Source organism: Salmo salar, chromosome 04, assembly GCF_965601325.2.
Source record: "Salmo salar chromosome 04, fSalSal1, whole genome shotgun sequence".
Lineage (NCBI taxonomy): Eukaryota > Metazoa > Chordata > Actinopteri > Salmoniformes > Salmonidae > Salmo > Salmo salar.
The window spans coordinates 80,674,616-80,687,576 of NC_138294.1; the positions used below are offsets into that span (position 1 = coordinate 80,674,616).

Here is a 12,961-nt window from a genome sequence, read left to right on the forward strand (position 1 = left end):
ATGCAATTAATTGCTTTACTATCAGACTTGAATAATCAATGTACAGTGGCAAGAAAAAGTTTGTGAACCATGGACTTCTATATAAATTGGTCATAAAATGTTATCTGGACTTTGTGGATCTGAGGCTCTTTCCCCTGTTGCCGCTATCATCCTCCAAATCCCACAAACATCAGCCAACTGGTCCTTGTTTGGGAACACACACACCAAAGCATGCAACAGGCTGACCAATACAAGGGTTGAAAAATTGGTGGCCATCCGGGCAAATTTGAGTCTTTTTGAACCTGACAACAAGCCATCCTCAACAAGGTTGGAAAGTGACAGTGAAGATGAGGCCTCAGAGTCTGATGTTCAAGAGGTGGACATTGAGGAGGTCCAGGGAGAAGACAGGGAAGCCTGAGAGGAAGACAACCAAAGCTTTAGTTTCAAGACTATCATTTCACAGATGTATGTTGAAAACGTTTTAGGAGATGCAATGGATCATTGGGGATCATTCAATATTCCTTTTCTTTTGTTCAGTGAAATCATCCCATGTGAAGAATCAACTCATTTAATTAAAGTTCAATTCATAACTAAATTGTTTTGTCTTTTTCTATTGGAAGGATTTAATCATTTGCAATTATTTCTACTTATGATAAGGTAAAAGGTTTATGTTCTGTCTCCGTATGATATGGTAAATACAGTTGAAGTCGGAAGTTTACATACACCTGAGCCAAATTCATTTAAACTCAGTTTTTCACAATCCCTGACATTTAATACTAGTAAAAATGCCCTGTCTTAGGTAAGTTAGGATCACCACTTTATTTTAAGAATGTGAAATGTCAAAATAATAGTAGAGAGAATTATTTAATTTCAGCTTTTATTTCTTTCCTCACATTCCCAGTGGGTCATAAGTTTACATACACTCAATTAGTATTTGGTAGCATTGCCTTTAAATTGTTTAACTTGGATCAAACGTTTCGGATAGCCTTCGGATAGCCTTTGGACTCGTTTTACTATGGATATAGATACTTTTGTACCTGTTTCCTCCAGCATCTTCACAAGGTCCTTTGCTGTTGTTCTGGGATTGATTTGCACTTTTTGCACCAAAGTACGTTCATCTCTAGGAGACGGAACGCGTCTCCTTCCTGAGCGGTATGACAGCTGCGTGGTCTTATGGTGTTTATACTTGCATACTATTGTTTGTACAGATGAACATGGTACCTTCAGGTGTTTGGAAATTGCTTCCAAGGATGAACCAGACTTGTGGAAGTCTACCATTTTTTTCTGAGTTCTTGGCTGATTTCTTTTGATTTTCCCATGATGTCAAGCAAAGAGGCACTGAGTTTGAAGGTAGGCCTTGAAATACATCCACAGGTACACCTCCAATTGACTCAAATGATGTCAATTAGCCTATCAGAAGCTTCTAAAGCCCTGACATTGATTTCTGGATTTTTCCAAGCTGTTTAAAGGCACAGTCAATTGGATGTATACTTGTATGTAAACTTCTGACCCACTGGAATTGTGATACAGTGAATTATAAGGATCATGACAATTGTTGGAAAAATTACTTGTGTCATGCACAATGTAGATGTCCTAACCGACTTGCGAAACTATAGTTTGTTAACAAGAAATTTGTGGAGTGGTTGAAAAACAAGTTTTAATGACTCCAACATAAGTGTATGTAAACTTCCAACTTCAACTGTATATACAATGCAAAAAACATCTACATTTAAATGGTATTAATATTTATTTGCATATATTTCAGTTAATCCCCATATATTCCCGTTAATTCCCACGAAAAGTTTCCACCTCTGAATATTCCTCAAAATGTGCAACCCAGGTTGAGGATCAGACCTGCACAACGGCCAGGAGGAATATTGGACCATTTCTCTTTACAAAACGGTTTCAGTTCAGCAATATTCTTAGGATGTCTGGTGTGAACCGCTCTCTTGAGGTCATGCCACAACAGCATCTCAATCAGGTTGAGGTCAGGACTCCAGAAGGCGTATTTTCTTCTGTTGAAGCCATTCTGTTGTTGATTTACTTCTGTGTTTTGGGTTGTTGTCCTGTTGCATCACCCAACTTCTGTTGAGCTTCAATTGGGGGACAGATAGCCTTACATTCTCCTGCAAAATGTCTTGATAAACTTGGAAACTCATTTTTATGTCGTTAATTGCAAGCTGTCCAGGCCCTGAGGCAGCAAAGCAGCTCCCTTCACCATACTTTACAGTTGGGATGAGGTTTTGATGTTGGTGTGCTGTGCCTTTTTTTCGCCACACATAGAGTTGTGTGTTCCTTGCAAACAACTCAACTTTAGTTTCATCTGTCCACAGAATATTTTGCCAGTAGCACTGTGGAACATCCAGATGCTCTTTTGCGAACTTCAGACGTGCAGCAATGTTTTTTTTGGATACCAGTGGCTTCTTCCGTTGTGTCCTCCCATGAACACCATTCTTGTTTAGTGGTTTACATATTGTAGAGTCGTCAACAGAGATGTTAGCATCTTCCAGAGATTTCTGTAAGTCTTTAGCTGACACTCTAGGATTCTTCTTAACCTCATTGAGCATTCTGCGCTGTACTCTTGCAGTCATCTTTGCAGGACAGCTACTCCTAGGGAGAGTAGCAACAGTGCTGAACTTTCTCCATTTATAGACACTTTATCTTACCATGGACTGATGAACATCATGGCTTTTAGAGATACTTTTGTAACCCTTTCCAGCTTTATGCAAGTCAACAATTCTTAATCTTGGGTCTTCTGAGATCTCTTTTGTTCCAAGGCATGGTTCACATCAGGCAATGCTTCTTGTGAATAGCAAACTCAAATTTTGTGAATGTTTTTTATAGGACAGGGCAGCTTTAACCAACATCTCCCTTACTCATCTCAATGATTGTACTTCAGGTTAGCTGACACCTGACTCCAATTAGCTTTTGGAGAAGTCATTAGCCTTGGGGTTCACATACTTTTTCCAACCTACACTGTGAATGTTTAAATGATTTATTCAATATAAACAAGAAAAATACAATAGTTTGTGTGTTATTAGTTTAAGCAGACTGTGTTTGTCTGTTGTGACTTAGATGAAGCTCAGATCTAATTTATGCAGAAATCCAGATAATTCCAAAGGGTTCACATACTTTTTATTGCCATTGTATGTAAACACTTAAGTTGAGATTATCTTCCTGATCCTTCCTGATCCTTCAATGACAGTTGTCTAAAATGTTTCTTATTCCTCTTCACACACAGCTCTTCTGTCTACTAAGATCATGAGGAAGAGGAAGAACTGGAAACCACAGGAGGGCCTCTGTTCATTTCTATGAAGTCTCAATGAAAGCATTGGAGCAGCTGTAATATTTGACTCAATGGCGAAGAAGGGGCGCACCAAGGGCGAGAAGCCCGAAGCGCTCATCTCTGCTTTACAGGCAGCTAACGAAGATCTCAGGTCCAAGCTGACTGACATTCAAATAGAACTTCATCAAGAGAAATGCAAGGTAGGCCATGTTGGAACACTACATTACATGTAAATCTTCCCTTGTTAAATACACCTACACTGAGTGTACAAACCATTATGAACGCCTGCTCTTCCCATGAGATAAACTGACCAGGTGAATCCAGGTGAAAGCTATGATCCTTTATTGATGTCAGTTGTTAAATCCACATCAATCAGTGTAGATGAAGGGGAAGAGACAGGTTAAAAAAGGATTTTAAATCCTTGAGACAGTTGAGACATGGATTGTGTATGTGTGCCTTTCAGAGGGTAAATGGCCAAAATATTTAAGTGCCTTTGAATGGGGTATGGTAGTAGGTGCCAGGCGCACCAGTTTGTGTCAAGAACTGTAATGCTGCTGAGTTTTTCACACTCAACAGTTTCCCGTGTATATCAAAAATGGTCCACCATCCAAAGGATATCCAGCCAACTTGACGCAACTGTGGGAAGCATTAGAGGCAACATGGTCCAGCATCCCTGTGGAATGCTTTTGACACCTTGTAGAGTCCATGCCCTGACTAATTGACGCTGTTCTGAGGGTGAAAGAGTGGGGCGGCATCAATATTAGGAAAGTGTCCCTAATGTTTTGTTCACTCAGTGTATAACAGTGTCTTCAACAGCAGATGGCACATGTTTTTGGTTGGTAATGAGTTGCTTGACAAAGTCCAACAATTTAAGAAGGATCTATTTGAAATTATGACATTTCTTTACCCCTTGGATCAAAATTGACCCCTGTTGGTGATTTTAGGGTTAATCACTTTATCAACTTAACCGGTACTAGATCAAGAGAATTGCCTCCGGGCTGTATGTAGTCCTCTCTCTGACATGCCTTTGTAGTGTAACCCAGTTCTCTTTGTCTCCTATTCCTCTCTCCCCGGGGGCTAGGTGAGTAAGTTGGAGCGTGAGAAGGTGCAGGAGTGCAAGCGCATCCGGGAGCAGGAGCAGCACCGGCACACGGCCACGCTGACAGAACAGCGGGCCAAATGGCACGAGGAGAAGCAGAAGGAGCTCCAGGCGCTCAGAGAGAACCTGGTCCGCCAGCACGAGCAGGAGCAGGCCCGCACCGCCAAGATCAAGGACCAGGAGAACCAGCGGCTCAAGGCGGCGCTGAGTGCCATGCGGGACGGCAGCGGAGAGAAGGTGCGCACAGCATTGACCCTGGAGGCCAAAGAGGAGGCGCGGCGCTTCTTCGACGTGGAGAGGGTCAAGCTGCTGCAGGAGATCTCCGAGCTCAAGCAGACCAAGAAGCAGACAGACGAGGCGCTCAGCACCATGATCCAAGCAGATAAGATGAAGGCTGGGGACTTGCGCTCCGAGCACCAGATTCACCAAGAGCAGATTTCCAAGATCAAGTGGGACAGCGAGAGGGACATCCGCAGACTGGTGAATACTGGCTGAGGGTCTGCAGACAGTCTGATCTCCGGAATGCATGTCTGGCTGAACACTAGATGTAGCCTTAGCTGGTTTTTCTCATTGCTCCATGATTTTTTATTTATTTAACCTTTATTTAACTAGGCAAGTCAGTTAAGAACAAATTCTTATTTACAATGATGGCCTACCAGGAGGCAAAAGGCCTCCTGCGGGGACGGGGGATGGGATTTAAAATAAAAATATAAAATATATATAAATATAGGACAAAACACACATCACGACAAGAGAGACACCACAACACTACATAAAGAGAGACCTAAGACAACAACATAGCAAGGCAGCAACACATGAAAACACAGCATGGTAGCAACATAACATGACAACAACATGGTAGCAACACAATAAGTAGCAGCACAAAACATGGTACAAACATTATTGGGCACAGACAACACCACAAAGGGCAAGAAGGTAGAGACAACAATACATCACGCAAAGCAGCCACAACTGTCATTAAGAGTGTCCATGATTGAGTCTTTGAATGAAGGGATTGAGATAAAACTCTTCAGAGTGTTTGTTGCAGCTCGTTCCAATCGCTAGCTGCAGCGAACTGAAAAGACGAGGGACCCAGGGACGTGTGTGCTTTGGGGACCTTTAACAGAATGTGACTGGCAGAACGGGTGTTGTATGTGGAGGATGAGGGCTGCAGTAGAGATCTCAGATTGGAGGAGTGAGGCCTAAGAGGGTTTTATAAATAAGCATCAACCAGTGGGTTTTGCGACGGGTATACAGGGATGACCAGTTTACAGAGGGGTATAGAGTGCAGTGATGTATCCTATATGGAGCATTGATGGCAAATCTGATGGCCGAATGGTAAAGAACATCTAGCCGCTCGAGAGCACCCTTACCTGCCTTTTCTATATATTATGTCTCCGTAATCTAGCATGGGTAGGATGGTCACCTGAATCAGGGTTAGTTTGGCAGCTGGGGTGAAAGAGGAGCGATTACTATAGACGAAACCAAGTCTAGATTTAACTTTAGCCTGCAGCTTGGATATGTGCTGAGAGAAAGACAGTGTACCGTCTAGCCATACTCCCAAGTACTTGTATGAGGTGACTACCTCAAGCTCTAAACCCTCAGAGGTAGTAATCACACCTGTGGGGCGAGGGGCTGATTCTTCATAAGGAAAAATCAAGTCTGAAATTTCTAAGTGGAAATTACAAACTTCAGAAGCCTTTTTAAACCTCAAATACACTACAAGTTTGACATTTTCTGCATTGCATGAAGGTTCTCCTGCAACAAGGTGATCAAATTAAGATCCTACATTTGTAGCTAATTCTCATGATCCTTATCAAAGCTAGTTGGTATCGAATCAAATTTTGCCAAGGTATGACTTTGTTCCAAAGCAATCAATTAGCAAGGAGTAGCCCTTTTACCTTGGCAAAGATCAGACTCTGTCACGTTCTTTCCAGGCAGACTTTCACATGATACAATGTGATATATACTATCACGTTTCAGGGAATACCCAGATGCAGACAGTGTCAAAGTAACAAAAGTTTATTACTAGAAAAGGGGGCAGGCAAAACGACAGGTCAAGGGCAGGCAGAGGTCAATAATCCAGGGTGGTGTGATAAAGTACAGAACGGCAGGCAGGCTCAGGGTCAGGGCAGGCAGACTGGTCAAAACCAGGAAAAATAGAAAACAGGAACTAGAAAAAGACAGGAGCAAGGGGAAAAACGCTGGTAGGCTTGATGAACAAAACGAACTGGCAACAGACAAACAGAACACAGGTATAAATACACTGGGGATAATGGGGAAGATGAGTGACACCTGGAGAGGGGTGGAGACAAGCAAAAAGACAGGTGAAACAGATCAAGGTGTGACACATACAGTATGATACATCATACCTTCAAATGATACTCTTAGAACTGTGCACGTCTGTCGTTCAGTCTGTCCTGTCCGTCTCTCTGTGTCACCAAGTTTCCTGTTTCCTATTCATTCCTTCAGGTGGATGAGATCAAGTCTAAAGAGCGCACCATCTTCTCTCTGGAGAAGGAGTTGGAGAATGCCATTGGCTTGCTGCAGAAGCTGCAGATGCAGAAGGATGCCCTGGACGACCAGCTGTTCCTGGTCAAGGAGGCAGAGTGTAACCTGGGCAGCCCCAAGAGAGAGATCCCAGGACGGGCTGGGGACGGGGCAGAACACTGTGGCAGCCCGGTACGACATAGAAAGGCAGAGGGGAACTTGGAAATGGTACAAATGCAGCCTGTAGATTATAGAAATGTAATAATGAAGCCAGTCCAAAATAAATGGCTTTGAAATTAATCGGACAATTAACCCATAATGAGAGGTAAAATAGGCCTACACTAGTTTATGTACAGTATAGCCAATTGCCACACTCCAATTACCTATTGCCTACTGTATAGGCTATGAATGGAAGCAGCCTGTGTAGTTTATGCGGAAAAAGCCTGAGACAAATGACATAAACAAGTGGTCAGAAAAAATATGAAATAAGCCTAATTGTAATACCATCATCCACATGCGGAAACATGGTCTTTGCTCATTGCAGGACAATTATCAAACTGCTTTCACACAGTGTCAAACACAGTTTGGGTGTGGCCATTCTTTATATGAAGATTTTGTGACTCAGATAATATCACAATTTTAATACCAAAAATATCCAAACGTTTTTAAAGCCCCACTCCATAGTCCCCCACCAACAAAATGTTAGTAATAGGGCAAGTGCATCCCATCAGACAGTATCTTCATATGCAAATATCACTTTTTATGCTCAATCAATTACTATGATGGTAGTAATACTTTTTAAAACATGACAAAGTAGTACTAGGTAATATGTCAAATGAAAAACACAAGATAAATACTCCTATCTGCTAAAAAGTACCTGCCAATTTACTACACAATAAATCAAGCTCCTACCTGGTATTGAACGGAGAACTGAAGGGATCTGAAGGCCGTTGTATCTGAAGATGGCTGGTCAGTCAAGAAGCCTGCTGGTCAGTCAAGAAGAATGCTAGTCAGTCAAGAAGTCTGTGAGGTTTTAATACAGTCTCACATTCTGGATTAGTCATGGTCTGCTTGAAAATCACCACATGACAGAAAACTATTTGTCTTTGGCTTATTTTTCTAAAGAGATGTGTCACTGATACGTACAAATAATTACCTTATAAGTAAACTCCAGAAATAAATGTCCTATAAATTCGTATTTTCCTAACAAATCTGTCCCCAACATGTATGTCATTGAAATAATTGATATTATAAAACTACTCACAATAATGCATTTGTGTATAATTCACAATAATACATATTATTCACCCTATTGCATTTTTGTCGTATAGTGAATGTAGTGTGTCGTAACACGCCATGCGTTCTGTTTGAACAACCCAGGACATGCGCAGGAACCAGAGGCGCATGGCTGACCTCAACTCCACCATCCGCAAGCTGGAGGACCGCAACTCACTGCTGGTGGATGAGAGGAATGAACTGGTATGATCTGGTCACTCTGAATTCTCCCTACCTGGCAGAGAGCCTGGCAATGAATCACATCTTGGGTGCATTCCAAATGGCTCCCTATTTAGTTCTGACCAGGGCCCAGAGGGTGTAGGCAATAGGGTTCCATTTGGGATGCAGACTTGATCCTCTGTCACTGAAGGATAACAATCCTCCTTCATCTGGATTCATTAAACATACAATGAATGCACCCGGCAAAACACCTGTAAATAATTTACAAATACAGTACCTAGTCTAGACCCCTGCCATGTTGACACACTGGACTGAGCAGAACTCTTCATCCCTCCATCTCCCTTTGTTCCCCTTCTATTCTATCTTTATTGCCATCTATCACTCCCTGTCGCTATTTCACTCTGTCTGTCTGTCTCCTCTCTTTCCCTCTCCTCTCTCTTCCTCTCGCTCTCTCTTTTCTCTCTCTGTCTGTCTGTCTTTCTGTCTCCTCTCTCTCTCTATTTTCTCTCTCTCTTTCTCTCTTTTCTCTCTCTTTTCTCTCTCTCTCTCTCTCTCTCTCACCCTCTCAGCTGAAACGTGTGCGGGAGTCTGAGAAGCAGTGCAAGCCCATGCTGGAAAAGAACAAGGTGCTGAATAAGAGGAATGATGACCTCAGCCAGACCCTGCAGCGCATGGAAGAGAAACTCAAAGGCCTGGCCAAGGAGAACCTGGAGATGGTGAGTGGCATAGAAATAGAACTACAGACCATTGTCTTAAATTGGGAATCCCCATTCTAGTAATTATATTTCTATGGTGAGTGGAATCATTGCACAGATCTCAATACAATTAGGGCTCCAATAGTTTAGTACATTTTTTTTTTTTTACCTTTATTTAACCAGGTAGGTCAGTTGAGTTCTCATTTACAACTGCGACCTGGCCAAGATAAAGCAAAGCAGTGCGACAAAAACAACAACGCAGAGTTACACATAAACAAATGTACAGTCAATAACACAAAAGAAAATAAAAATTGAAGAATCTATGTACAGTGTTTGCAAATGTAGAACAGTAGGGAGGTAGGCAATAAATAGGCCCTAGAGGCAAAAATAATTACAATTTAGCATTAATACTGGAGTGATAGATGTGCAGATGATGAATGTGCAAGTAGAGATACTGGGGTGCAAAAGAGCAAGAGGGGATGAGGTAGTTGGGTGTGCTATTTACAGATTGGCTGTATACAGGTACAGTGATCGGTAAGCTGCTCTGACAGCTGATGCTTAAAGTTAGAGAGGGAGATATAAGACTCGAGCTTCAAAGATTTTTGCAATTCGTTCCAGTCATTAGCAGCAGAGAACTGGAAGGAAAGGCGGTCAAAGGAAGTGTTGGCTTTGGGGATGACCAGTGCAATATACCTGCTGGAGTGCGCGCTACGGGTGGGTGTTGCTATTGTGACCATTGAGCTGAGATAAGGCGGGGCTTTACCTAGCAAGGACCTTATAGATGACCTGGAGCCAGTGGGTTTGGTGACGGATATGTAGTGAGGGCCAGCCAACGAGAGCATACAGGTCGCAGTGGTGGGTAGAATATGGGGCTTTGGTGATACAACGGATGGCACTTTGATAGACTACATCCAGTTTGCTGAGTAGAGTGTTGAGGGCTATTTTGTAAATGACAATAATAATAATACAAGTATGCCTCAATAGCTCAGTGTTTATGAAGACTGTCTGCAACACATTGGCTATGATTACAGTCCTTTTCAAAGTACAGTCTGCATTTGTCTTGTGGATTTAGAAGTCCATGATCTTGCAGCTTTGGCCTCAGTGCCCTAACAACCACCACAAATCTACTTTATTAATGACGAGCCCATACTGAGCGATATAGAAGGTTGTTTAACTCAACTACAACTTGTTCCACTCACAAAAGTCTTTTCTGTTTCTGTAGAAGGAGAAGATCAGCTCCCACCTGCCACTGAAGAAAGCCAACTGTAAGTCTCTGAATGATCTGGACCAGGCGCATGATGACCAGGAGATTGAGTTCCTCAAGCTGCAGGTGCTGGAGCAACAAAGCATGATCGATGAGCTGACAAGAGTGAGTTCTCCTTTTACAAATTTCAATTCCCCAATGTATCTTTTTTTTACTAAGTTTATTTTGGGATATTCAAGGTTTTATTTACAATGTAAAGAACATACAAATACATTTAGTTAAATATTACATTTTACAAATAGGCATTCACTTCTAAAATGATCCAAGGTGTTGATTTACTTACTAATCTCTGTGGAACCCAGAACCAAATCTTGTGTACACTGACCATCTAGCATTTACTTTGTGTTAACAGTCTGTCATAAGAGACAATTGACTTACTGACTAAACAAAACACAAGATAACTGGTGGACACACAGTATCTGGAGAACTGGTGGACACACAGTATCTGGAGAACTGGTGGACACACAGTATCTGGAGAACTGGTGGACACACAGTATCTGGAGAACTGGTGGACACACAGTATCTGGAGAACTGGTGGACACAGTATCTGGAGAACTGGTGGACACAGTATCTGGAGAACTGGTGGACACACAGTATCTGGAGAACTGGTGGACACACAGTATCTGGAGAACTGGTGGACACACAGTATCTGGAGAACTATTGGACACAGTATGTGGAGAACTGGTGGACACAGTATCTGGAGAACTGGTGGACACACAGTATGTGGAGAACTGGTGGACGCAGTATCTGGAGAACTGGTGGACGCAGTATCTGGAGAACTGGTGGACACAGTATCTGGAGAACTAGTGGACACACAGTATCTGGAGAACTGGTGGACACACAGTATCTGGAGAACTGGTGGACACACAGTATCTGGAGAACTGGTGGACACACAGTATGTGGAGAACTGGTGGACACACAGTATCTGGAGAACTGGTGGCACACAGTATCTGGAGAGCTGGTGGACACACAGTATCTGGAGAACTGGTGGACACACAGTATCTGGAGAACTGGTGGACACACAGTATCTGGAGAACTGGTGGACACACAGTATCTGACTCTTTTGCTCTTTGACAGATACAATTGGCTGATCTCAGGAAATGTATCCATGGTTGCTGAAGTTGTATGTTTGTTTGTTGGTAGTTCTTAAATGGAAAAGTCTAAACGGTGTCCTTGGGACATCCCAACTCTGACGTCACCCCATTGAAGTTTACATTTAAAAAGGTAAGGGTTAAGGTTAGGGTTAAGGTTAGGTAAGGGTAATGGTTAGGGTAGGGGTTAAGGTTAGGGTTTATGGTAGGGAGGTCCAAAGGATTCCTGGATAGCTCTAACTATTCTGACATGCCTGATATGTTTCAGGATAGGGAAAAACTATTGCGGAAGAAGAGGCATAAACGAAGCAACAGACCAATAAAGGTAGAGTTTTTTCTTCCCATGACAACACAATAAAAAGATCAGTACAATAATACATTCATCTGCCTTGGGAAATATCTATTTCCTCACAATCCTGTGATCTCTCTCTACACAGAGACACATTGTAGTGGACACCTTCTTTGGATACGATGAGGAATCCATGGACTCAGAGACGTCCTCCGTGGCTTCGTTTCGCATGGACCGCACTCCAGCCACTCCTGATGAAGACCTGGATGAGGTGAGACCTGTTCATTTCACAGGAAATCGACACAGCCCCTGGGTGGGGAAGGAACTTTATTTACGATAAGTGATCAATAACCTTTGCACAAGCACCAGCAGCACATCAGCATCTACTTTCCCTGAACCAATGTGTTTCTAATCTCTCTATCCATAATTCCTCTTCCTGTAAGGACAGACACTTGGAGACGAGAAGCAAGTACAGAGAGTGAACATTTAATTAATAAACAGACATGAAACAGGACAGGGCAGCATCTGGACTTGAAAAACATAACATTAATGCAGACACGGGGAAGAAACTGAGGAAGTGACAGATATAGGGGAGGCAATCAATAAGGTAATAGAGTCCAGGTGAATCCCATGAAGCGCTGATGCACGTAACGATGGTAACAGGTGTGATGGGCCGCCTGGCGCCAGAGCGCGCCAGAGAGGGGGAGCGGGAGCAGGCGTGACACTTCCTGGCTTTCCTACCAATGTCTTCTCTTTAACCCTGGGGTCTGTTCATGATCACAGGGACTGGTCAATGAGGAGTCGGAGCTGCGCTTCAGGCAGCTGACCAGAGAGTACCAGGCCTTACAGAGGGCATACGCCCTGCTGCAGGAACATCAAGGGGGCCTTCTGGACGCTGAGATAGAAGCTAAGGTACAGAGCCACTGCCATTAATGTTACCTTACATATTACTGCTATTAATGTTACCTTAAATATTACTGCCATTAATGTTAACTTAAATATCACTGCCATTAATGTTAACCTAAATATCACTGCCATTAATGTTAACTTACATATCACTACCATTAATGTTACCTTAAATATTACTGCCATTAATGTTAACGTAAATATCACTGTCATTAATGTTAACCTAAATATCACTGCCATTAATGTTAACCTAAATATCACAGCCATTAATGTTAACTTACATATCACTGCCATTAATGTTAACCTAAATATCACTGCCATTAATGTTAACTTACATATCACTGCCATTAATGTTAACTTAAATATCTCTGCCATTAATGTTAACTTACATATCACTGTCATTAATG

General features: G+C 42.4%; 1 protein-coding gene across 4 annotated transcripts in view; it reads left to right on the forward strand.

The window, feature by feature from the left end:
- The window catches only part of jakmip2 (janus kinase and microtubule interacting protein 2), a 42,300-nt gene that overhangs the window by 15,165 nt on the left and 14,174 nt on the right, over nucleotides 1-12,961 (forward strand). For 2 of the 4 annotated variants that reach the window (XM_014198025.3, XM_014198022.3), the window contains exons 2-10: nucleotides 3,221-3,465; nucleotides 4,347-4,844; nucleotides 6,837-7,046; nucleotides 8,235-8,333; nucleotides 8,879-9,025; nucleotides 10,227-10,373; nucleotides 11,628-11,684; nucleotides 11,797-11,919; nucleotides 12,432-12,560. In XM_014198025.3, the coding sequence (XP_014053500.1) occupies nucleotides 3,337-3,465; nucleotides 4,347-4,844; nucleotides 6,837-7,046; nucleotides 8,235-8,333; nucleotides 8,879-9,025; nucleotides 10,227-10,373; nucleotides 11,628-11,684; nucleotides 11,797-11,919; nucleotides 12,432-12,560 (1,539 nt within the window). In that variant the 5' untranslated portion in view covers nucleotides 3,221-3,336. Of the gene's footprint in view, nucleotides 1-3,220; nucleotides 3,466-4,346; nucleotides 4,845-6,836; nucleotides 7,083-8,234; nucleotides 8,334-8,878; nucleotides 9,026-10,226; nucleotides 10,374-11,627; nucleotides 11,685-11,796; nucleotides 11,920-12,431; nucleotides 12,561-12,961 lie in introns of all 4 variants that reach the window. The other 2 variants (XM_014198021.3, XM_014198024.3) reach the window with 1 other exon arrangement.